Below are 26,692 nucleotides of genomic sequence, written 5' to 3' on the forward strand. Positions count from 1 at the left end.
CCTCTTTTCTCTCTCTCTCCCCTCTTTTCTCTCTCTCTCCCCTCTTTTCTCTCTCTCTCCCCTCTTCTCTCTCTCTCTCCCCTCTTCCAGTCTAGATCTGCCCAGTTAACTGTAAGTGCTATTACTGTTGAGTAGAAGTGTCTAGAAGCCTAATCACAAAGTGATAGACCATGCAAACTTACAGAGCAGGGCCACCAAGTGCTGAAGTGGGATAGTGTGTAAAAATGGTCTCTCATCTGTTTCATCATACGCTACAGAATTCTAAACTGCCTCTGGAACAAAATCGGCACGAGAACTGTGTCGGGACTTGCTTCACAAAATGGTTTTCCTTGGCTGACCATCTGTATAGAAGCCTCACATCATCATATGCAATGCCAAGTGCTTCAGTGTCTTAAAGTACGCTGCCACTGGACACAGTGAAAACGTGTTCCCTCTAACAGTTAATCACGCTTCTCTGGCAGCCTGATGGAAGAATCTTGGTGTATTGTATACCATAGGAATGCTACCTACAATAATGCATATTGCCTACTGTTAAGTGCGGTGGCGGAAGGATAATAGCCTGGGGTTGTTTTTTTTAAGGCTAGGTCCCTTAGTTCCAGTGAAGAGTCAACTTAATGCTAAAGTTTACAAAGACATTTTAGACAATTGGGTGCTTCCAAATTTCTGACAACAGTTTGGGGAAGGCCCTTTCCTGTTCCCGCATGACTGTGACCCTGTGCACAAATTTGGTGGTGAGAAACTTGAGTGGAAGCAAAGAGCCATGACATTAACCCCCCTCAACACCTTTGGGATGAATTCAAATGCCTTCCCAGGAGAGTTGTGGCTGTTATAGCTGCAAAGTGGTGTGGGGGAGCTCAATATTATTGCCAATGGTTTTGGAATGGGATGTCCAACAAGCTCATATAGGTGTGAAAATGCGTCCACATAGAAAGAACTCTGTCCAAACAATTCATTCATGCCCATTGGTTAATGAGTCAGCATTGATGGCAAATGTTTGAGAATCTCTCTGACAATTTAGCAGCAGTGTATTTTCATATTCCAGGAAGGAACTTTAATTCATTGATGCAGAAAACCAGACAAATTCTGCAGTGGGTAGAAACACATGCTCTGAATGTTACACCAGGCCATTTTGCACAATTCTTATCCACAGAGATCATCACCAGTTTCTCAGGTTCGCCTTCCTGGACAAACACTACCAGTTGTGGCCCTCTCCTTCGGGTTGGCCACAGCTCCCAGAATCTTCACAAAGGTGCTGGAGTCCCTTCTGGCGGTTCTAAGGCCGCGGGGCATAGCAGTGGCCCCCTATATGGACGATATTTTGATTCAGGCGTCAACTTACCAGCTAGCCAAATCTCACACGGACATTGTGCTGGCTTTTCTAAGAACTCACGGGTGGAAGGTGAATATGCAAAAGAGTTCACTATTTCCGCTGACAAGAGTTCCATTTCTAGGAACTCTGATAGACTCGGTAGGCATGAAAATATTTCTGACGGAGGTCAGAAAGTCAATGATCTTAACTACTCACCGGGCACTTAGGTCCACTCCTCGGCCATCAGTGGCGCAGTGTATGGAGGTCATTGGATTAATGGTAGCGGCAATGGACATAGTTCCGTTTGCTCGCTTACATCTCAGACCACTGCAGCTGTGCATGCTCAGACAGTGGAATGGGGATTATGTGGATTTGTCTCCTCAGATAAATCTGGATCTAGAGACCAGAGACTCTCTTGTTTGGTGGTTGTCACAGGATCATCTGTCCCAGGGAATGTGCTTCTGCAGGCCAGCATGGGTCATAGTGATGACGGACGCCAGCCTCTTGGGCTGGGGTGCAGTCTGGAATTCCCTGAAGGCTCATGGTGTTTGGACTCAGGAGGAGTCCCTACTACCAATCAATATTCTGGAACTGAGAGCAATATTCAATGTACTTCAAGCGTGGCCTCAGTTGGCCTTGGCCAAATTCATAAGGTTCCAGTCGGACAATATCACGACTGTAGCATATGTCAATCATCAAGGGGGAACTAAGAGTTCTCTAGCGATGATAGAGGTTTCCAAGATAATTCGATGGGCAGAGACGCACTCTTGCCATCTATCGGCAATTTTCATCCCAGGAGTGGAGAACTGGGAAGCTGATTTTCTAAGTCATCAGACTTTATATCCGGGGGAGTGGGAGCTCCATCCGGAGGTGTTTGCGACATTGATTCATCAATGGGGCTCACCGGAATTGGATCTGATGGCATCTCGTCAGAATGCCAAACTTCCTTGTTACGGATCCAGATCAAGGGATCCTCAAGCAGTGCTGATAGATGCTCTAGCAGTACCTTGGTCGCTCAACCTGGCTTATGTGTTTCCTCCCTTTCCTCTCTTGCCTCGTCTGAGTGCCAGAATCAAACAAGAGAGAGCTTTGGTAATCTTGATAGCACCTGCGTGGCCACGCAGGACTTGGTATGCAGATTTGGTGGAAATGTCATCTCTGCCATCGTGGAAACTGCCACTGAGACAGGATCTTCTCATTCAAGGTCTGTTCCAACACCCAAATCTAAATTCTCTACAGCTGACTGCCTGGAGATTGAATGCTTGATTTTATCTAAGCGGGGTTTCTCTGAGTCGGTTATTGATACCTTGATTCAGGCTCGGAAGCCTGTCACTAGGAAAATTTACCATAAGATATGGCGTAAATATCTTTATTGGTGCGAATCCAAGGGCTACTCATGGAGTAGGGTTAGGATTCCTAGGATTTTGTCCTTTCTCCAAGAAGGATTGGAGAAGGGATTATCAGCTAGTTCCTTAAAGGGACAAATTTCTGCTTTGTCAATTTTACTACACAAGCGTCTGGTGGATGTCCCAGACGTTCAGTCTTTTTGTAAGGCTTTAGTCAGAATCAAGCCTGTGTTTAAACCTGTTGCTCCGCCATGGAGTTTGAATTTAGTTCTCAATGTTCTTCAAGGGGTTCCGTTTGAACCCATGCATTCCATAGATATTAAGCTTTTATCTTGGAAAGTTTTGTTTTTAGTTGCCATCTCTTCTGCTCGAAGAGTTTCTGAGCTTTCTGCATTACAATGCGACTCACCTTTATCTTATATTCAATTCTGATAAGGTGGTTTTGCGCACTAAACCTGGATTCCTTCCTATGGTTGTTTCAAATAAGAATATTAATCAGGAAATTATTGTTCCTTCTCTATGTCCTAATCCTTCTTCTAGGAAGGAGCGTCTGTTACATAATCTGGACGTGGTTTGTGCCTTGAAGTTTTACTTACAAGCGACCAAGGATTTCCGTCAAACATCTTCTCTATTTGTTGTTTATTCTGGAAAGCGTAGGGGTCAAAAAGCTACGACTACCTCTTTCTTTTTGGCTGAAAAGCATCATCCGTTTGGCAGACGAGACTGCTGGACAGCAGCCTCCTGATAAGATTACAGCTCATTCTACTAGAGCGGTGGCTTCCACATGGGCTTTTAAAAACGATGTTTCTGTTGAACAGATTTGTTAGGCTGCGACTTGGTCCTCCCTTCATACTTTTTCCAAATTTTACAAATTTGATACTTTTGCTTCTTCTGAGGCTATTTTTGGGAGAAAAGTTCTTCAAGCAGTGGTGCCTTCTGTTTAGATATCTGTCTTGTCCCTCCCGTTCATCCGTGTCCTGTAAGCTTTGGTATTGTATTCAACAAGTAAGGATGAATCCGTGGACTCGTCGTATCTAGTAGAAGAAAAGGAAATGTATTCTTACCTGATAAATTGATTTCTTCTACGATAAGACAAGTCCACGGCCCTCTCTGTCATATTAGACAGATTAGATTTTTGTTTTCAAAACTTCAGTCACCTCTGCACCTTTTTTAGTTTCTCCTTTTTCTTCCTATACCTTCGGTCGAATGACTGGGGGGTGCAGTCAAGGGAGGAGCTATATAGACAGCTCTGCTGTGGTGCTCTATGCCACTTCCTGTTAGCAGGAGGATAATATCCCACAAGTAAGGATGCATCCGTGGACTCATATCGTAGAAGAAATCAATTTATCAGGTAAGCATAAATTTCCTTTTTTTTACAGCAGTCATTTTGACATGAAATAGTAGGACAAATACAGGTGCTAGCAATGACATTAATTAGGGTTCCATTCCATGTAGGTTTACGAGAGCCAGGTTCCTGCTATTGCTCAAGTGTAAGAGGAGGGCACACTAAATACTTATAAATAAGTGATGAGAGACAGCTCCTTTTCAAACAGGGGCACAGGAAAGGGCTAGCCAATATGGTATAGGTTCGAAACGTCGTTACAATGGACCCTGTAAGAAACTAATAAAGGTCTTTTAAAATTTACTGGAGGCTGGAAAATTACCTTTTTGAAATCACACTAAATACTTGCCACTTTTGCCTATAGAAGCTGTTTTTCAGATATATTTTTTTCCTGTTTTTTTTTATACTGTTTACAAATATCCTATACTTCTCTTGATAAGTGTATCCAGTCCACAGATCATCCATTACTTGTGGGATATTCTCCTTCCCAACAGGAAGTTGCAAGAGGATCACCCACAGCAGAGCTGCTATATAGCTGCTCCCCTAACTGTCATATCCAGTCATTCTCTTGCAAGCCTCAACCAAGATGGAGGTCGTAAGAGGAGTGTGGTGTTTTATACTTACTTTATTCTTCAATCAAAAGTTTGTTATTTTTAAATGGTGCCAGAGTGTACTGTTTATCTCAGGCAGTATTTAGCAGAAGAATCTGCCTGCATTTTCTATGATCTTAGCAGAAGTAACTAAGATCCATGGCTGTTCTCACATATTCTGATGAGTGAGGTAAATTCAGAGAGGGAATGGTGTGCAGGTTTTCCTGCAACAAGGTATGTGCAGTTAATATTTTTCTAGGGATGGAATTTGCTAGAAAATGCTGCTTATACCGGATTAATGTAAGTAAAGCCTTAAATGCAGTGATAGCTACTGGTATCAGGCTTATTAATAGAGATACATACTCTTATAAAATGTAATATAAAACGTTTGCTGGCATGTTAATCGTTTTTATATATGTTTGGTGACAAAACTTATTGGGGCCTAGTTTTTTTTCCACATGGCTGGTTTGATTTCTGCCTAGAGACAGTTTCCACCATGGACTATGCCTCTAAGACAGGACCTTCTAATACAAGGTCCTTTCAATCATCCAAATCTAATTTCTCTGAGACTGACTGCATGTAGATTGAACGCTTGATTCTATCAAAGCGTGACTTCTCCGAGTCAGTCATTGATACCTTAATACAGGCACGAAAGCCTGTTACCAGGAAAATCTATCACAAGATATGGCGTACATATCTTTACTGGTGTGAATCCAAGAATTACTCATGGAGTAAGGTTAGGATTCCTAGGATATTGTCCTTTCTCCAAGAGGGTTTGGACAAAGGATTATCAGCTAGTTCCTTAAAGGGACAGATTTCTGTCTATTCTTTTGCACAAGCGTCTGGCAGAAGTTCCAGACGTCCAGGCATTTTGTCAGGCTTTGGTTAGAATTAAGCCTATGTTTAAACCTGTTGCTCCCCCATGGAGCTTAAACTTGGTTCTTAAAGTTCTTCAAGGAGTTTCGTTTGAACCCCTTCATTCCATTGATATTAAGCTTTTATCTTGGAAAGTTCTGTTTTTGATTGCTATTTCCTCGGCTCGGAGAGTCTCTGAGCTATCTGCCTTACAATGTGATTCTCCTTATCTGATTTTTCATGCAGATAAGGTAGTTCTGCGTACCAAACCTGGGTTTTTACGTAAGGTGGTTTCTAACAAGAATATCAATCAAGAGATTGTTGTTCCATCATTGTGTCCTAATCCTTCTTCAAAGAAGGAACGTCTTTTACATAATCTGGACGTAGTCCGTGCCTTGAAGTTTTACTTACAAGCTACTAAAGATTTTCGTCAAACATCTTCCCTGTTTGTCGTTTATTCTGGACAGAGGAGAGGTCAAAAAGCTTCGGCAACCTCTCTTTCCTTTTGGCTTCGGAGTATTATACGCCTAGCCTATGAGACTGCTGGACAGCAGCCCCCTGAAAGAATTACAGCTCATTCTACTAGAGCTGTGGCTTCCACCTGGGCCTTTAAAAATGAGGCCTCTGTTGAACAGATTTGCAAGGCCGCGACTTGGTCTTCGCTTCACACCTTTTCCAAATTTTCCAAATTTGATACTTTTGCTTCTTCGGAAGCTGTTTTTGGGAGAAAGGTTCTTCAGGCAGTGGTTCCTTCCGCTTAATCCTGCCTTGTCCCTCCCATCATCCGTGTACTTTAGCTTTGGTATTGGTATCCCACAAGTAATGGATGATCCGTGGACTGGATACACTTAACAAGAGAAAACATAATTTATGCTTACCTGATAAATTTATTTCTCTTGTAGTGTATCCAGTCCACGGCCCGCCCTGTCCTTTTAAGGCAGGTCTAACTTTTAATTAAACTACAGTCACCACTGCACCCTATGGTTTCTCCTTTCTCTGTTTGTTTTCGGTCGAATGACTGGATATGACAGTTAGGGGAGGAGCTATATAGCAGCTCTGCTGTGGGTGATCCTCTTGCAACTTCCTGTTGGGAAGGAGAATATCCCACAAGTAATGGATGATCCTTGACTGGATACACTACAAGAGAAATAAATTTATCAGGTAAGCATAAATTATGTTTTTCTTGTATTCTGATAAAGACTGAGAAATAATTATATATGTTCATTATATACCATTGCTAAAACAACAAATCTAATGGTGGCCCAAGACTTTGTACAGTAATATTAATATATACACACACAAACACACACACCTGCATTTAAAAAGATGATTATTATAATCTATCATGATTAATGCAATCTTCTAAGGCATAATTTATATAATTTTCCTCTTTTTTTTTTTTTTTACCCTTAGCACGTCTCTATTCATGCCTTGAACACATGAGAGAAGTTCTGGGAGACACTGTTGGGGAACCGATTATGGTTGATGCAATATTGCAGTGTCAGTATGATGAAGCCAAAGCACTCGACCTGGTATTTACAAAAGATTGCAACAAGAACGTGAAGTCAGCAAACCAGAACACGGCAAAAGGTATATTTTACCGGGGGCGTTATTTCATTATTCTTAAGTAACATTATTAGTGAATTTAAATACAAACAATAATACAGAAATAGGGGGACAGCGCCAATAGTACGAAAAAGTATACAGGCTCACTTCTATTTGGACAATCGCCTAACGAAATTGTACAGATGGATAAATAGGAATTATTAAATATATGAAGGAGCGCCCCAAGAGAGGCTTAAGTATACTAAAGAAAGTGGAAATAAAGGATTACTAGATAATGGTGTTACTGATGTTATAGAACACTCATAAGACAAGTTAGTAGTATTAAAAAGTGTCCTAGCCTAAGGGAGGATAGAAACTGGAAAAAAACTCAAAAAGAAAAGAATGTACTAAGAAAATTAGATATAGCTTATAATGGCCCAGATAAATATGTGTGTATAGATATAAAGTCTATAACAAGTGACGATAAAATAACAATAAAGTGACGATAAAGTGTTTTAGATAAAATACAATGTCTAGGATGTGAGATGAAGGTGTATCAATTGTATATAAATGGCAGTGATGCAATCTGAGAGGGAAGTGGGGAGGGTTGGATATGTAAATGGATATAATGTACTTTTAGAGAAAATAAAAATAAAAATTATATCCAATAAATACTTATTAATGCCGTGTGGTGGTATAGTCAAATAGTAAAGTACAGTGGCGTGTAACAAACAATACTATACTTGGGGTATAATTGTGACACAATTATTCTATAGTTCTAAAGTGGTAACAATAAAATATATTTATTATATAGCAATAATGTTGAAATTAAATTCATCAAAATAGAAACATAATAGCAACCAAGAGTTAGCTGAGAACCGGACAACAATAGTTTGGTAAGTGATTAAGTCCATGTAACAAAATAGACCAATATGAAAAAAAAAAAACTCAGTACTGAAAAAAATAAAAAAAAATAAAAAAAAATAAAAATAAATAAATATATATATATATATATATATATATATATATATATATATATATATATATATATATATATATATACATATATATATATATATATACAACACACAGAGAAAACCCAGCAATCACTTACAAGCTCTCAGCTAAGATTTAAAAGCAAAAATGGAAAGGTTAGTTACCGCATCTGGCCAAATGGGACAAGCCCAGGTACCTCGTCAAGGTCCTTTCCAACACCTGGGACCCTAAAACAGCCACACAATGCAAGCTTTCAAATCCAAACAAACTGAAAACAAGGGAAGGGTGCACAGGAATATGTAACCACCCTAGACATATACAAAACACGGAGGGGAACTGCACTCTCATACCGGACCGGGTACACATCCCATGACCCTGCAACATGCTCAGCCCTGGGTGCCACTGGCACTCACAGGAAGCTGTGCTGTCCCCAGAGCCACAAGCAGTTAACCCCAGACAGGTCTATGTGCAAGTACCATAGGGAAAATTACAAAACAAATTAATACAACACACAGAGAAAACCCAGCAATCACTTACAAGCTCTCAGCTAAGATTTAAAAGCAAAAATGGAAAGGTTAGTTACCGCATCTGGCCAAATGGGACAAGCCCAGGTACCTCGTCAAGGTCCTTTCCAACACCTGGGACTCTAAAACAGCCACACAATGCAAGCTTTCAAATCCAAACAAACTGAAAACAAGGGAAGGGTGCACAGGAATATGTAACCACCCTAGACATATACAAAACACGGAAGGGAACTGCACTCTCATACCGGACCGGGTACACATCCCATAACCCTGCAACATGCTCAGCCCTGGGTGCCACTGGCACTCACAGGAAGCTGTGCTGTCCCCAGAGCCACAAGCAGTTAACCCCAGATTTTCCCTATGGTACTTGCACCCAGACCTGTCTGGGGTTAACTGCTTGTGGCTCTGGGGACAGCACAGCTTCCTGTGAGTGCCAGTGGCACCCAGGGCTGAGCATGTTGCAGGGTCATGGGATGTGTACCCGGTCCGGTATGAGTGCAGTTCCCTTCCGTGTTTTTTATATATATATATATATATATATATATATATATATATATATATATATATATATATAGAGACAGAGAGAGAGAGAGAAAAAATATTAACAAAAAAAATATAAAAAATCAAAAACATAGTCACAGTTGTATCCAAATAGATATGAAATTTAAACGTTCTGGTGGAAATAAAAGTTCAAGTGAAGATCCGATTACTAACAGTGAATCCAGATGAAGACCGGGCACCAACTCTAAGCACTTTTAGTAAAGCAAACCTATATGGGGAAAAAAGAAAGACTACTACATAAACAGTACAAGAAAATGTATCCTAGAGGTAATGCGCTCACCGTTTACAAAAAGAGTAAACTTTATTGTTATTTTATCGTCACTTGTTATAGACTTTATATCTATACACACATTTATCTGGGCCATTATAAGCTATATCTAATTTTCTTAGTACATTCTTTTCTTTTTGAGTTTTTTTCCAGTTGCTATCCTCCCTAAGGCTAGGACACTGTTTAATACTACTAACTTGTCCTATGAGTGTTCTATAACATCAGTGACACCATTATCTAGTAATCCTTTATTTCCACTTTCTTTAGTATATTTAAGCCTCTCTTGGGGTGCTCCTTCATATAGTTAATAATTTCTATTTAACATTATTAGTGTGCAGATTATATGATATTGATAGTAAAAGTACTGTATTTACTCGATTATAAAACAACCCCCCCCAACTGTGGATATTATTGGGGAAAAAAAAAAGACGAGTCCCCTTTGCCTCACAAATAGCCCCCTCTGTCTCTTCACCTTTGCCCTCTTAATCCTTAAATCTGAACCCCTCTCTCTGCTGCTCCCCCTCATCATGAATGATCCTCATTCCAGTAAGCTGTCACCTCACATTTACTGGTATTACCTGGTAGCTAATCTGCAGCTAGAATGATCAAGTTCACTAAAGGACCAATCATGTCACTCACTGCAGTCACATGGCTTCTGTCTGTGATGTGAGTTTGCCAGTCCTTTAGCTGCATGGAATCTAGCTGCTGCTGCTACTACCGGTCTACCTGGTTTCAGTTTTACTGTAGGGAAGAGACAGGGGCCGGTCAAAGATAAATCTAGCTGCTACTGAACTCTGACTCACTGCATGGTTAATTAGTTATACTGTAGTGAAGACAGGGGCTGGTGTCCATTCATTATGAATGTGTCCAATCTCAGGCTCGATTATAAGACGACCTCGATTATAAGACGATGTCGGTTTTTCAGAGGTTTTATAAAAGGCCAAGTGTGTTTGTCCGAAGCTGTCATGCGCAGTAGAGGCAGCACGAAGACAAACACACCTGGCCTTACCTGACATGCTGTTTGCGGCGGTGGGGCAAAAGTGGGCGTGGCCGGATGGGAGCGTGGACGTGCGTCGGGGGGGGGGGGGGCGTGATTGGCCGCGGTCGGCGTGAGAGAGGGGAGAGAAATAGAGAGGGGGAGCGACAAAAAGAGATAGTTAAGAGCTAAAGAGAGCGGAAAGAGCAGAAGAGAGAGCAAAAGAGGGATGGAGAGAGAGAGAGAGCAAAAGAGGGATGGAGAGAGAGAGCAAAAGAGGGATGGAGAGAGAGAGCAAAAGAGGGATGGAGAGAGAGAGCAAAAGAGGGATGGAGAGAGAGAGCAAAAGAGGGATGAAGAGAGAGAGCAAAAGAGGGATGAAGAGAGAGAGAGAGCAAAAGAGGGATGGAGAGAGAGAGAGCAAAAGAGGGATGGAGAGAGAGAGAGCAAAAGAGGGATGGAGAGAGAGAGAGCAAAAGAGGGATGGAGAGAGAGAGAGCAAAAGAGGGATGGAGAGAGAGAGAGCAAAAGAGGGATGGAGAGAGAGAGCAAAAGAGGGATGGAGAGAGAGAGCAAAAGAGGGATGGAGAGAGAGAGAGCAAAAGAGGGATGGAGAGAGAGAGAGAGCAAAAGAGGGATGGAGAGAGAGAGAGCAAAAGAGGGATGGAGAGAGAGCAAAAGAGGGATGGAGAGAGAGCAAAAGAGGGATGGAGAGAGAGCAAAAGAGGGATGGAGAGAGAGCAAAAGAGGGATGGAGAGAGAGCAAAAGAGGGATGGAGAGAGAGCAAAAGAGGGATGGAGAGAGAGAGAGCAAAAGAGGGATGGAGAGAGCAAAAGAGGGATGGAGAGAGCAAAAGAGGGATGGAGAGAGCAAAAGAGGGATGGAGAGAGCAAAAGAGGGATGGAGAGAGCAAAAGAGGGATGGAGAGAGAGAGCAAAAGAGGGATGGAGAGAGAGAGCAAAAGAGGGATGGAGAGAGAGAGCAAAAGAGGGATGGAGAGAGAGAGCAAAAGAGGGATGGAGAGAGAGAGCAAAAGAGGGATGGAGAGAGAGAGCAAAAGAGGGATGGAGAGAGAGAGCAAAAGAGGGATGGAGAGAGAGAGCAAAAGAGGGATGGAGAGAGAGAGCAAAAGAGAGGGGAGAGAGACAGGGGAGAGAGGGGGGAGAGAGAGAGCAAAGGAGAGGGGGGAGAGAGAGAAAAGAGAGGGGAAAGAGCAAAATAGATGGAAGAGAGAGCAAAAGAGAGAGGGGAGAGAGCAAAAGAGGAATGGAGAGAGAGAGCAAAAGAGGGATGGAGAGAGCAAAAGAGGGATGGAGAGAGAGAGCAAAAGAGGGAATGGGGGAGAGAGCAAAAGAGGGATGGGGGGAGAGAGCAAAAGAGGGATGGGGGGAGAGAGCAAAAGAGGGATGGGGGGAGAGAGCAAAAGAGGGATGGGGGGAGAGAGCAAAAGAGGGATGGGGGGAGAGAGCAAAAGAGGGATGAGGGGAGAGAGCAAAAGAGGGATGGGGGGAGAGAGCAAAAGAGGGATGGAGAGAGAGAGCAAAAGAGGGATGGAGAGTGAGAGCAAAAGAGGGATGGAGAGTGAGAGCAAGAGAGGGATGGAGAGTGAGAGCAAGAGAGGGATGGAGAGTGAGAGCAAGAGAGGGATGGAGAGTGAGAGCAAGAGAGGGATGGAGAGTGAGAGCAAAAGAGGGATGGAGAGTGAGAGCAAAAGAGGGATGGAGAGTGAGAGCAAAAGAGGGATGGAGAGTGAGAGCAAAAGAGGGATGGAGAGTGAGAGCAAAAGAGGGATGGAGAGTGAGAGCAAAAGAGGGATGGAGAGTGAGAGCAAAAGAGGGATGGAGAGTGAGAGCAAAAGAGGGATGGAGAGTGAGAGCAAAAGAGGGATGGAGAGTGAGAGCAAAAGAGGGATGGAGAGTGAGAGCAAAAGAGGGATGGAGAGTGAGAGCAAAAGAGGGATGGAGAGTGAGAGCAAAAGAGGGATGGAGAGTGAGAGCAAAAGAGGGATGGAGAGTGAGAGCAAAAGAGGGATGGAGAGTGAGAGCAAAAGAGGGATGGAGAGTGAGAGCAAAAGAGGGATGGAGAGTGAGAGCAAAAGAGGGATGGAGAGTGAGAGCAAAAGAGGGATGGAGAGTGAGAGCAAAAGAGGGATGGAGAGTGAGAGCAAAAGAGGGATGGAGAGTGAGAGCAAAAGAGGGATGGAGAGTGAGAGCAAAAGAGGGATGGAGAGTGAGAGCAAAAGAGGGATGGAGAGTGAGAGCAAAAGAGGGATGGAGAGTGAGAGCAAAAGAGGGATGGAGAGTGAGAGCAAAAGAGGGATGGAGAGTGAGAGCAAAAGAGGGATGGAGAGTGAGAGCAAAAGAGGGATGGAGAGTGAGAGCAAAAGAGGGATGGAGAGTGAGAGCAAAAGAGGGATGGAGAGTGAGAGCAAAAGAGGGATGGAGAGTGAGAGCAAAAGAGGGATGGAGAGTGAGAGCAAAAAAAGGGGAGAGACAGATCAAGAGGGGGAGAGAGAGCAAAAGAGAGGGATGGAGAGAGAGAGCAAAAGAGAGGGATGGAGAGAGAGAGCAAAAGAGAGGGAGGAGAGAGAGAGCAAAAGAGAGGGAGGAGAGAGAGAGAGTGCAAAAGAGAGGGGGGAGAGAAAGCAAAAGAGGGGGGAGAGAGCAAAAGAGAGGTGGAGCGAGAGAGCACAAAAGAGAGGGGGAGAGAGAGAGCAAGTGGTGGGACCGCTGTATTGCAAAAAATGGCCCGTGTAAACGGGCTTTAGGACTAGTAGTCTTATAATCGAGCAAATACAGTAACATTATGCATTTTTATATTGTTATAATATAGAATGTGAGCTATTGTTTGTATATACCACTTCTGCCTTTTGGCACTGCTGTTTTATAGTATTAATGAACCATAGTGAAAAATGTAGTTATAATAAAGAAACTATTGATGTGAACGATTAAAATGAAGGTCAAAGGTCATAACATCTTGAATGTGGAGCAAAAATTACAACCATACACAATATATTGAAAATATACTTAGCTCACACAGTGTAAGTGGAGGTATAATGCAGACCTCTCATCTCCTGCTTCTAAAACATCACTCCCTTGATTCATGGGTTGCAATATTTTTTTCATTTATCGTTGTATTATCTTAGTAGTTTGCCATAAAACTCTTCTCCTCCTTATAATCATGGTATCTACACAGTCCCTATTCCTGTGTTTTGCTGACTAAACAGTCCTTTCACAGCCATTAGATCTTATTCCTGGATTAGTTTTCATGTTTGCTATTGACTAGAAGACATAGGTGTTTTTTCTTTGTTGCATAAAAAACCTTTGTTTATTGCTCAGTGCTTGAAGTTGATTTTCCTTCACACTTCAGTTGCTAAAACTGTCTAGTTATACTTAATTCCCCATGCCTGCCTGGCCAACAGTACGAAAAGACTTTTTTGCGCATATATATATATATATATATATATATATATATATATATATATATATATATATATATATATATATATATATATATATATATATATATATATATATATATACTCATACACACACAAGCACAAATATCACCACATTTTACTAGTAAATTGAGTAAAGTTGAAGGAAAAAAAGCCTTGTAATATGCTTTCATTATTTTATTATTTTTTTTGCCCTCTTTCATTTAATTTAGCTCTGCAACTTGTGAATTTTCTTATTCTCAGAGCTAGAAATGCACTCTACAGACTTTTTAAAGGGACACTCAAGTGAAAATTTAATTTTCATGATTAAAGGGACACTAAACCCACATTTTTTCTTTTGTGATTCAGACAGAGCATGCAATTTTAAGCAACTTTCTAATTTACTCCTATTATCAAATTTTCTTTATTCTCTTGGTATCTTTATTTGAAATGCAAGAATGTAAGTTTAGATGCCGGCCCATTTTTGGTGAATAACCTGGGTTATTCTTGCTGATTGGTGGATAAATTCATCTACCAATAAAAAAGTGGTGTCCATAGTTCTGAACTAAAAAAGAAGCTTAGATGCCTTCTTTTTTAAATAAAGGTAGCAAGTGAACGAAGGAAAAGTTATAATAGGAGTAAATTAGAAAGTTGCTTAAAATTGCATGCTCTATCTGAATCACGAAAGAAAAAATTTGGGTTCAGTGTCCCTTTAAGAAAGCACAAGCAATTTTAAACAACTTTCCAATTGACTTCCATTAACAAAATGCGCACCGTCTTTTTATATTTACACGTTTTGAGTCATCTCCTACTGGGCATGTGCAAGAATTTACAGCATATATACGTATATGCATTTGTGATTGGCTGATGGCTGTCATATGATACAGGGAGAGTGGAAATAGACTTAACTTTGAAATTTGTCAGAAAATAATCTACTACTCATTTGAAGTATAGACTAAGTGCTATCACATTATCTTTTTATCATTAATTTGTTGATTATGCAGATCTACAGTATTTACTGGTCCTTTACGTCTATGCATGCCACATATCTGTCTCTGTGTGGCGTTAGTAGACAAAAACAGCAAAACAATGCTCTTTACACTAACATAAAGACTGACAAGCCTTGCCAGCTGCAGATGGGTCGAGCATGGCTGTTGAAAAAAATTTGCCGCAAACACGTTTTTCTAGGTAAATACAACAAATATCTTGTAATTAAAAAAGAAAATTGTAATGGAACTCGATTGGGCAATGATATTTAAACAAAAAGCTTTATACAACTAGTCATGTAAACATAACTTGATGTTATAATTATGTGATTTTGAGAAATTAATGAGGTTATGATTTTGGTTATATTTAGTAAATAAGTGCCTTTTTGTCTTCTTTGCATATCTGATTATGTCCTTTGCTTGACTCGTCCCTTTTACTTGGTTTCCTCTATTCATCTGAAAATCATTGGCTATCGTAAGGTAAGAAGATCTATTTCCTTCTCTACAGAGCTTAGCTTACAAACACAATATATTTTGTCCTGTTGAAAAACAAGATATAAATGTTGATCTAAGTCTAGCCAAAAAAGAATTATTTTCTAGTGGTTGCCTTGGAAGTATGCTAGATATCGAAATTGGTAAACCTGATACAGCATTAAATGCTGGCAATACTTTTTCTTCTATTACACCCAGTTTATCCTTATCAACCCTCATAGGGAATTCAAAGCCTTCGGAATTGTCGGAAATCAGTCTGTTTCAATTAATTTCTGGTTCAAATTTGAATGATAATTTTAAAGAATCATCAGACTTGCTTATGACAAACCATTCAGGAATTTTCTCTTCAAATCTTGAAAGTACATTTGAGGTTTCAGATTTGAAACAGCAGCAGGGAAATCAAGTCAGTACATCTTGTACCCTAAATAATTATGCTCAAGATGGTATAACTGAGCACAAACTAAAGTGTAATGAAGTCAGATCTGTTTCTTGTTTTCCGAAAAACGAAGTTTCTGATGACAAGACCTTTTATACCAGTACAGATATATTTGGTAGCCTAAGCTCTGTTTTACAAAATTCTGAGACCAGCATATCCACCAATACAGATAGTTTGGTTATGACTAAATATGGAAGTCCCTCTCTGGCAGATCTGATTCAGGAGCATATAGATATCCGTCCCGAACCAGACCTTTCTCTTAGTAACTCCCACAGTAATCCATCTGAGAATAAAGGAGTGCAGCTTGGATCTCTGTTAGATGTGAACCAACTGCCTAATAAGTCATATGAAACTGAAATACAACCATTGACAAAATGCCTGTCGTCTCTCTCTGTTTCGGAAAGCCTTAATTTTAAAGAAACACCAGTATCTTTGTCTGATTTAATTGATAAGGCTAATATGGGTTCTACTTGGAACTCACACAAACTTTGGTCATGTAGCCCCTTAATGGAAACTGATAAGGATATTGATCTGAGCATCCTTATTAACAATCCTGCAGCTTCTGGGAATATACTTGACCCACCGGTTTTAAGGTCAAATCAAACTAAACCAGAGCATTCCACTAAAAAAGAAAACAATAACTTAAAAATACACTTCCCTTTGAACCATAAGAAAGAGATGTATCGAGCAAAAATGCTGAAGGCCAGGCCATCTCCGTTTGCTTTAAGTTTATGTTTTAGTTACTTACCAAAAGCATGTAAAAAAAGCATATTGATGATTCAGCAGTTCCAACATAACTATGTCGCTGAGGAAAAGGATGAAATGCTACAACCAGCAATAACACCATTCAATTTTCAAACACCTTCCCCTGATGACATTGTGAAAGAAAATCAGAAAAAAGCTTTCATGAGATAGTATCAATTGACTTTTTTTTTTTTTAACTAACTTTTCTTATTGTCACCTATGGTTATTGATACTGGTGATATGTGATTTTATATACAGTTTAAATATCTGAAAAGATTTTAAAAAAGATTTGTATTTTCTTTTGAAACTGGGTTTTGATGGAGGTTTCTTTTTTAACCAATATTTTTTTTTTTTAATTGTAAAACAGTATTTAAAGCCAACCAGCTTTGTTGACCTAATCAAATATAATATATCATTAAAAAATATAGCAAATAAATTTTTGTTGGAACTGTAGACAACTTCAGATATTACTTTGGGATAAATGGATTTACATTGCTCAGCATTTAGTATTCATATCAAGCTGCTGTTTTATTTATCTTGTAAATTATTTTTTATTGGTTATTAGCATCTATCCATTTTTATTAATGAAACCTCAATAAATCTGGCCACATTCAGTACATTCATTTATTCTTATGCTCTGTTCTAAACCTTAATGAAAATGTATTGTAGCATATAGGTCACTGGTTTTCAAACCTGTCCTCGGCTTCCCCAACAGACCAGGTTTTCTGGATTACCTTGGATAATAGCAGGTAAAATATCTAGGTTTACTAATCAGCTGATTGTTTCACCTGTGCTCTAGTTCAGATATCCTCAATATGTGACCTGTTAGGGAAGTCTGAGGACAGGTTTGAAAACCAGTGATATAGACAATTTATTAACCTCATATTGGAAGCAAACATGTACTTATAGACCTATTTCTTGCCAAAAAACATTAATTTGCTTCTATAAAATCGCTTCAAAACCGACATGATTCCTACGGCTGTTTGCAAAACTAAATTTAAATATTGACACTCGTCTTAAAATAGTTTTACAGCCTTATTCCAAGAGAAATTGTTTTAGCCATTCCTCAGTTAATTTGCAAGAACTGTGAAGTGTGGCCTGGGCAGAACAGAAGTGTTCTCCGCATACAGTGCAAAAGGTTCACTGTTGGTGCATTTTTTGCTCTTGACGAAAATGAAACCTGTTCATGATCTTGCTTTTAGGAATAGTTAAAGGAATACTAAACACACATTTTTTTTTTCCAATGTTTTAGATAAAGCATGCAATTTTAAGCAACTTTATCATTTACTCCTATTATCAATTTCTATCTTTATTTAAAAAAGCAGGAATGTAAGCTTAAGAGCTGTCCCATTTTGGTTCAGCACCTGGGTAGCGCTTGCTGATTGGTGGCTAAATGTAGCAAACCAATCAGCAAGCTCTACCCAGGTGCTAAACCAAAAATGGGAGGGCTCCTAATCTTATATTCCTCCTTTTTCAAATAAAGATAGCAAGAGAACGAAGAAAAAATGATAATAGGAGTAAATTAGAAAGTTGATTAAAATTGAATGCTCTGCCTGATTCATGAAAGAAAAAAATGATTTTAGTGTCCATTTAAGTCTTTCGTCTTTCTTTTTTTTTTTTTTTTTTTTTCTTTTGCACTGATCTGCTGTATATTTGTTTTTTTTAGTTTCAGGTGTAATTTTATTGAAAATGTAGTTATATGTAAGACAATTCCAGAATGTGAATATGCTGTAAAAATGTAAAAATGTTTTAAGTTTTATATTACAGGGATACAATTAGTAGACTATTTTTGTATTGCAGATGGTGTAACTGCATTTTCTCCAACATAGGTGTGTCCGGTCCACGGCGTCATCCTTACTTGTGGGATATTCTCCTCCCCAACAGGAAATGGCAAAGAGCCCAGCAAAGCTGGTCACATGATCCCTCCTAGGCTTCGCCTACCCCAGTCATTCTCTTTGCCGTTGTACAGGCAACATCTCCACGGAGATGGCTTAGAGTTTTTTAGTGTTTAACTGTAGTTTTTATTATTCAATCAAGAGTTTGTTATTTTAAAATAGTGCTGGTATGTACTATTTACTCAGAAACAGAAAAGAGAAGAAGATTTCTGTTTGTATGAGGAAAATGATTTTAGCAACCGTTACTAAAATCCATGGCTGTTCCACACAGGACTGTTGAGAGGAATTAACTTCAGTTGGGGGAACAGTGAGCAGTCTCTTGCTGCTTGAGGTATGACACATTCTAACAAGACGATGTAATGCTGGAAGCTGTCATTTTCCCTATGGGATCCGGTAAGCCATGTTTATTAAGATAGTAAATAAGGGCTTCACAAGGGCTTATTAAGACTGTAGACTTTTTCTGGGCTAAATCGATTCATTATTAACACATATTTAGCCTTGAGGAATCATTTAATCTGGGTATTTTGATAAGATTATGTCGGCAGGCACTTTTTTAGACACCTTATTCTTTAGGGGCTTTCCCAAATCATAGGCAGAGCCTCATTTTCGCGCCGGTGTTGCGCACTTGTTTTTGAGAGGCATGACATGCAGTCGCATGTGTGAGGAGCTCTGATACATAGAAAAGACTTTCTGAAGGCGTCATTTGGTATCGTATTCCCCTTTGGGCTTGGTTGGGTCTCAGCAAAGCAGATACCAGGGACTGTAAAGGGGTTAAAGTTAAAAACGGCTCCGGTTCCGTTATTTTAAGGGTTAAAGCTTCCAAATTTGGTGTGCAATACTTTTAAGGCTTTAAGACACTGTGGTGAAATTTTGGTGAATTTTGAACAATTCCTTCATATTTTTTCGCAATTGCAGTAATAAAGTGTGTTCAGTTTAAAATTTAAAGTGACAGTAACGGTTTTATTTTAAAACGTTTTTTGTACTTTGTTATCAAGTTTATGCCTGTTTAACATGTCTGAACTACCAGATAGACTGTGTTCTGAATGTGGGGAAGCCAGAGTTCCTTCTCATTTAAATAAATGTGATTTATGTGACAATGACAATGATGCCCAAGATGATTCCTCAAGTGAGGGGAGTAAGCATGGTACTGCATCATTCCCTCCTTCGTCTACACGAGTCTTGCCCACTCAGGAGGCCCCTAGTACATCTAGCGCGCCAATACTCCTTACTATGCAACAATTAACGGCTGTAATGGATAATTCTGTCAAAAACATTTTAGCCAAAATGCACTCTTATCAGCGTAAGCGCGACTGCTCTGTTTTAGATACTGAAGAGCATGACGACGCTGATAATAATGGTTCTGAAGGGCCCCTAAACCAGTCTGATGGGGCCAGGGAGGTTTTGTCTGAGGGAGAAATTACAGATTCAGGGAACATTTCTCAACAAGCTGAACCTGATGTGATTACGTTTAAATTTAAGTTGGAACATCTCCGCACTCTGCTTAAGGAGGTATTATCCACTCTGGATGACTGTGACAATTTGGTCATCCCAGAGAAGCTATGTAAAATGGACAAGTTCCTAGAGGTCCCGGGGCTCCCAGAAGCTTTTCCTATACCCAAGCGGGTGGCGGACATTGTAAATAAAGAATGGGAAAGGCCCGGTATTCCTTTCGTCCCTCCCCCCATATTTAAAAAATTGTTTCCTATGGTCGACCCCAGAAAGGACTTATGGCAGACAGTCCCCAAGGTCGAGGGAGCGGTTTCCACTTTAAACAAACGCACCACTATACCCATAGAAGATAGTTGTGCTTTCAAAGATCCTATGGATAAAAAATTAGAAGGTTTACTTAAAAAGATGTTTGTTCAGCAGGGTTACCTTCTACAACCAATTTCATGCATTGTCCCTGTCGCTACAGCCGCATGTTTCTGGTTCGATGAGCTGGTAAAGGCGGTCGATAGTGATTCTCCTCCTTATGAGGAGATTCTGGACAGAATCAATGCTCTCAAATTGGCTAATTCTTTCACCCTAGACGCCACTTTGCAATTGGCTAGGTTAGCGGCTAAGAATTCTGGGTTTGCTATTGTGGCGCGCAGAGCGCTTTGGTTGAAATCTTGGTCAGCTGATGCGTCTTCCAAGAACAAGCTACTTAACATTCCTTTCAAGGGGAAAACGCTGTTTGGCCCTGACTTGAAAGAGATTATCTCTGATATCACTGGGGGTAAGGGCCATGCCCTTCCTCAGGATCGGCCTTTCAAGGCCAAAAATAAACCTAATTTTCGTCCCTTTCGTAGAAACGGACCAGCCCAAAGTGCTACGTCCTCTAAGCAAGAGGGTAATACTTCTCAAGCCAAGCAAGCTTGGAGACCAATGCAAGGCTGGAACAAGGGAAAGCAGGCCAAGAAACCTGCCACTGCTACCAAGACAGCATGAAATGTTGGCCCCCGATCCGGGACCGGATCTGGTGGGGGGCAGACTCTCTCTCTTCGCTCAGGCTTGGGCAAGAGATGTTCTGGATCCTTGGACACTAGAAATTGTCTCCCAAGGTTATCTTCTGGAATTCAAGGGGCTTCCCCCAAGGGGGAGGTTCCACAGGTCTCAGTTGTCTTCAGACCACATAAAAAGACAGGCATTCTTACATTGTGTAGAAGACCTGTTAACAATGGGAGTGATTCATCCTGTTCCATTAGGAGAACAAGGGATGGGGTTCTACTCCAATCTGTTCATAGTTCCCAAAAAAGAGGGAACGTTCAGACCAATCTTAGATCTCAAGATCTTAAACAAGTTTCTCAAGGTTCCATCGTTCAAGATGGAAACCATTCGAACAATTCTTCCTTCCATCCAGGAAGGTCAATTCATGACCACGGTGGATTTAAAGGATGCGTATCTACATATTCCTATCCACAAGGAACATCATCGGTTCCTAAGGTTCGCATTCCTGGACAAGCATTACCAGTTCGTGGCGCTTCCTTTCGGGTTAGCCACTGCTCCAAGGATTTTCACAAAGGTACTAGGGTCCCTTCTAGCTGTGCTAAGACCAAGGGGCATTGCTGTAGTACCTTACTTGGACGACATTCTGATTCAAGCGTCGTCCCTTCCTCAAGCAAAGGCTCACACGGACATCGTCCTGGCCTTTCTCAGATCTCACGGATGGAAAGTGAACGTGGAAAAGAGTTCTCTATCTCCGTCGACAAGGGTTCCCTTCTTGGGAACAATAATAGACTCCTTAGAAATGAGGATTTTTCTGACAGAGGCCAGAAAAACAAGACTTCTAGACTCTTGTCGGATACTTCATTCCGTTCCTCTTCCTTCCATAGCGCAGTGCATGGAAGTGATAGGTTTGATGGTAGCGGCAATGGACATAGTTCCTTTTGCGCGCATTCATCTAAGACCATTACAACTGTGCATGCTCAGTCAGTGGAATGGGGACTATACAGACTTGTCTCCGAGGATACAAGTAAATCAGAGGACCAGAGACTCACTCCGTTGGTGGCTGTCCCTGGACAACCTGTCACTAGGGATGACCTTCCGCAGACCAGAGTGGGTCATTGTCACGACCGACGCCAGTCTGATGGGCTGGGGCGCGGTCTGGGGATCCCTGAAAGCTCAGGGTCTTTGGTCTCGGGAAGAATCTCTTCTACCGATAAATATTCTGGAACTGAGAGCGATATTCAATGCTCTCAAGGCTTGGCCTCAGCTAGCGAGGGCCAAGTTCATACGGTTTCAATCAGACAACATGACAACTGTTGCGTACATCAACCATCAGGGGGGAACAAGGAGTTCCCTGGCGATGGAAGAAGTGACCAAAATCATTCAATGGGCGGAGTCTCACTCCTGCCACCTGTCTGCAATCCACATCCCAGGAGTGGAAAATTTGGAAGCGGATTTTCTGAGTCGTCAGACATTGCATCCGGGGGAGTGGGAACTCCATCCGGAAATCTTTGTCCAAATCACTCAACTGTGGGGCATTCCAGACATGGATCTGATGGCCTCTCGTCAGAACTGCAAAGTTCCTTGCTACGGGTCCAGATCCAGGGATCCCAAGGCGGCTCTAGTGGATGCACTAGTAGCACCTTGGACCTTCAAACTAGCTTATGTATTCCCGCCGTTTCCTCTCATCCCCAGGCTGGTAGCCAGGATCAATCAGGAGAGGGCGTCGGTGATCTTGATAGCTCCTGCGTGGCCACGCAGGACTTGGTATGCAGATCTGGTGAATATGTCATCGGCTCCACCATGGAAGCTACCTTTGAGACGAGACCTTCTTGTTCAAGGTCCGTTCGAACATCCGAATCTGGTCTCACTCCAGCTGACTGCTTGGAGATTGAACGCTTGATCTTATCGAAGCGAGGGTTCTCAGATTCTGTTATCGATACTCTTGTTCAGGCCAGAAAGCCTGTAACTAGAAAGATTTACCACAAAATTTGGAAAAAATATATCTGTTGGTGTGAATCTAAAGGATTCCCTTGGGACAAGGTTAAGATTCCTAAGATTCTATCCTTCCTTCAAGAAGGATTGGAAAAAGGATTATCTGCAAGTTCCCTGAAGGGACAGATTTCTGCCTTGTCTGTGTTACTTCACAAAAAGCTGGCAGCTGTGCCAGATGTTCAAGCCTTTGTTCAGGCTCTGGTTAGAATCAAGCCTGTTTACAAACCTTTGACTCCTCCTTGGAGTCTCAACTTAGTTCTTTCAGTTCTTCAGGGGGTTCCGTTTGAACCCTTACATTCCGTTGATATTAAGTTATTATCTTGGAAAGTTTTGTTTTTGGTTGCAATTTCTTCTGCTAGAAGAGTTTCAGAATTATCTGCTCTGCAGTGTTCTCCTCCTTATCTGGTGTTCCATGCAGATAAGGTGGTTTTACGTACTAAACCTGGTTTTCTTCCAAAAGTTGTTTCTAACAAAAACATTAACCAGGAGATTATCGTACCTTCTCTGTGCCCGAAACCAGTTTCAAAGAAGGAACGTTTGTTGCACAATTTGGATGTTGTTCGCGCTCTAAAATTCTATTTAGACGCTACAAAGGATTTTAGACAAACATCTTCCTTGTTTGTTGTTTATTCCGGTAAAAGGAGAGGTCAAAAAGCAACTTCTACCTCTCTCTCTTTTTGGATTAAAAGCATCATCAGATTGGCTTACGAGACTGCCGGACGGCAGCCTCCCGAAAGAATCACAGCTCATTCCACTAGGGCTGTGGCTTCCACATGGGCCTTCAAGAACGAGGCTTCTGTTGATCAGATATGTAGGGCAGCGACTTGGTCTTCACTGCACACTTTTACCAAATTTTACAAGTTTGATACTTTTGCTTCTTCTGAGGCTATTTTTGGGAGAAAGGTTTTGCAAGCCGTGGTGCCTTCCATCTAGGTGACCTGATTTGCTCCCTCCCATCATCCGTGTCCTAAAGCTTTGGTATTGGTTCCCACAAGTAAGGATGACGCCGTGGACCGGACACACCTATGTTGGAGAAAACAGAATTTATGTTTACCTGATAAATTACTTTCTCCAACGGTGTGTCCGGTCCACGGCCCGCCCTGGTTTTTTAATCAGGTCTGATAATTTATTTTCTTTAACTACAGTCACCACGGTATCATATGGTTTCTCCTATGCAAATATTCCTCCTTAACGTCGGTCGAATGACTGGGGTAGGCGAAGCCTAGGAGGGATCATGTGACCAGCTTTGCTGGGCTCTTTGCCATTTCCTGTTGGGGAGGAGAATATCCCACAAGTAAGGATGACGCCGTGGACCGGACACACCGTTGGAGAAAGTAATTTATCAGGTAAACATAAATTCTGTTTTTACTTTAACTGAACTATTGAATATATTTTTAACTAGTGTATTTGTCAGCGTATGCTTATTATGTGTTCAGTAAATAAAACTTCTGAAAAGATATTCTGTTTTCAACTTCTTTTCTAAAAATCTCTTGTTTATAATGGATATAAGCCTCTTCCTCTATCATTGCCATCACACACTAACCATTTAAGGCTGCAGTAACAAAATAGAACTTTCATGGCTTTTAGTAAACTTCTAATATTAATTTGCTTCATTCTCCTGGTATCCTTTGTTAAAAATACATAGCTAGGCTGGTGACTACACACATATGCCTCTTGTCTTCATAGGCTCACCCGATGTGTTCAGCTAGCTCCCTGTAGTGTGTTATTGCTCCTTCAGCAATGGATACCAAGAGAAGGATGCACATTTGATAATAAAAGTAAACGGGAAAGTTGCTTTGAAATTGAACACTCTATCTGAATCATGAAAGAAAAGTTTTGTGTTCCATGTCCTATTAACCCCTTAACGACCAACGACGTATGGGGTACGTCCTGCAAAAAAATGCAGTTAACAACCAAGGACGTACCCCGTACATCGTTGGTCTTTGAAAGCGGTGGAAGCGATCCTGATCGCTTCCAGCCGCTTTCATGTTATTGCAGTGATGCCTCAATATTGAGGCATCCTGTAATAACTGTTTTTAGCCATCCGATGCAGAGAGAGCCACTCTGTGGCCCTCTCTGCATCGGCCATCGATGGCCGTTATCGTTGGTTGGTGGGAGCTCATCCAGGGAGGCGGGTGGGTGGAGGAGGGGGGAGGGATCGTGTGCAGGGGGGCGCGTGCGTGCACATGAGATCACTACAAACAGCATCAATATGCTGTAGATCTGAGGGTGGGAGAGAGGACTGGGGAGGGTGGGATTTTAAAATTAAGGGATCTGAGAGAGGGTGGTGGGTTGGATGTTGAAGGGGGGCAGCTACACTACAGAAATAAAGCAATAAAAATACCTCTTATTTCATACTGGGTACTGGCAGACAGCTGCCAGTACCCAATATGGCACACAATAAGGCGGGGGGGGGGGGGGGTTAAAGAGCTGTTTGGGGGGAGATCAGGGAGGTTGGGGGCTAAGGGAGGGTCCTACACAGCAGAATCATTTTTTTATTTTTTTTTAAACCCCCCCCCCCCAAAAAAATTAAAATAAAATAATATTTTCGTACTGGCAGACTTTCTGCCAGTACTTAAGATGGAGGGACAATTGTGGGGTTGGGGAGGGAAGAGAGCTGTTTGGGAGGGATCAGGGGGTAAGATGTGTCAGGTGGGAGGCTGATATCTACACTAAAGCTAAAATTAACTCTGCAAGCTCCCTACAAGCTACCTAATTAACCCCTTCACTGCTAGACATAATATACATGTGATGCGCAGCGGCATTTAGTGGCCTTCTAATTACCAAAAAGCAATGCCAAAGCCATATATGTCTGCTATTTCTGAACAAAGGGAATCACAGAGAAGCATTTACAACAATTTGTGCCATAATTGCACAAGCTGTTTGTAAATAATTTCAGTGAGAAACCTAAAATTGTGAAAAATTTAAAGTTTTTTTTTTTAATTTGCTCGCATTTGGCGGTGAAATGGTGGCATGAAATATACCAAAATGGGCCTAGATCAATACTTGGGGTTGTCTACTACACTACAGCTAAAATTAACCCTACAAGCTCCCTACATGCTCCCTAATTAACCCCTTCACTGCTGCGCATAATACACGTGTGGTGCGCTGTGGCATTTAGCGGCCTTCTAATTACCAAAAAGCAACGCCAAAGCCATATATGTCTGCTATTTCTGAACAAAGGGGATCCCAGAGAAGCATTTACAACCATTTGTGCCATAATTGCACAAGCTGTTTGTAAATAATTTTAGCGAGAAACCTAAAGTTTGTGAAAAAGTGAACGATTTTTTTTATTTGATCGCATTTGGCGGTGAAATTGTGGCATGAAATATACCAAAATTGGCCTATATCAATACTATGGGATGTCTTCTAAAAAATATTTATATACATGTCAAATGATATTAAGGGATTCCTGAAAGATATCAGTGTCCCAATGTAACTAGCGCTAATTTTGAAAAAAGTGGTTTGGAAATAGCAAAGTGCTACTTGTATTTATGGCCCTATAACTTGCAAAAAAAACCAAAGAACATGTAAACATTGGGTATTTCTAAACTCAGGACAAAATTTAGAAACTATTTAGCATGGGTGTTTTTGGTGGTTGTAGATGTGTAACAGATTTTGGGGGGTCAAAGTTTGAAAAATTTTGATTTTTTCCTCCATATTTTATATATTTTTTATAGTAAATTATAAGATATGATGAAAATAATAGTATCTTTAGAAAGTCCATTTAGTGGCGAGAAAAACGGTATATAATATAATGTGTGGGTACAGTAAATGAGTAAGAGGAAAATTACAGCTAAACACAAACACAGTAGAAATGTTAAAATAGCCTTGGTCCCAAACGGTCAACAAATGGGAAAAGTACTCTGGTCACTAAGGGGTTAAGGTGCAGGCTTTTTTCCTCCAAGGTTTTGTCTATGGTTTATAAAATCAGTTTTTTTGTTTTTAATTAAACCCATCTATAAAGG

At 41.0% G+C, this 26,692-nt stretch overlaps 1 protein-coding gene across 2 annotated transcripts in view; it reads left to right on the forward strand.

Moving 5' to 3' along the window:
• Positions 1 to 26,692, forward strand: part of HBS1L (HBS1 like translational GTPase) — a 510,596-nt gene that overhangs the window by 75,583 nt on the left and 408,321 nt on the right. The window contains exons 4-5 of one of the 2 annotated variants that reach the window (XM_053710901.1): positions 6,856 to 7,032; positions 15,221 to 17,750. In XM_053710901.1, coding sequence (XP_053566876.1) covers positions 6,856 to 7,032; positions 15,221 to 16,578 — 1,535 coding nt within the window. In that variant the 3' untranslated portion in view covers positions 16,579 to 17,750. Of the gene's footprint in view, positions 1 to 6,855; positions 7,033 to 15,220; positions 17,751 to 26,692 lie in introns of those variants that run through there. The other variant, XM_053710900.1, reaches the window with a different exon arrangement.

The sequence above is a fragment of the Bombina bombina genome, chromosome 4, assembly GCF_027579735.1.
Source record: "Bombina bombina isolate aBomBom1 chromosome 4, aBomBom1.pri, whole genome shotgun sequence".
Lineage (NCBI taxonomy): Eukaryota > Metazoa > Chordata > Amphibia > Anura > Bombinatoridae > Bombina > Bombina bombina.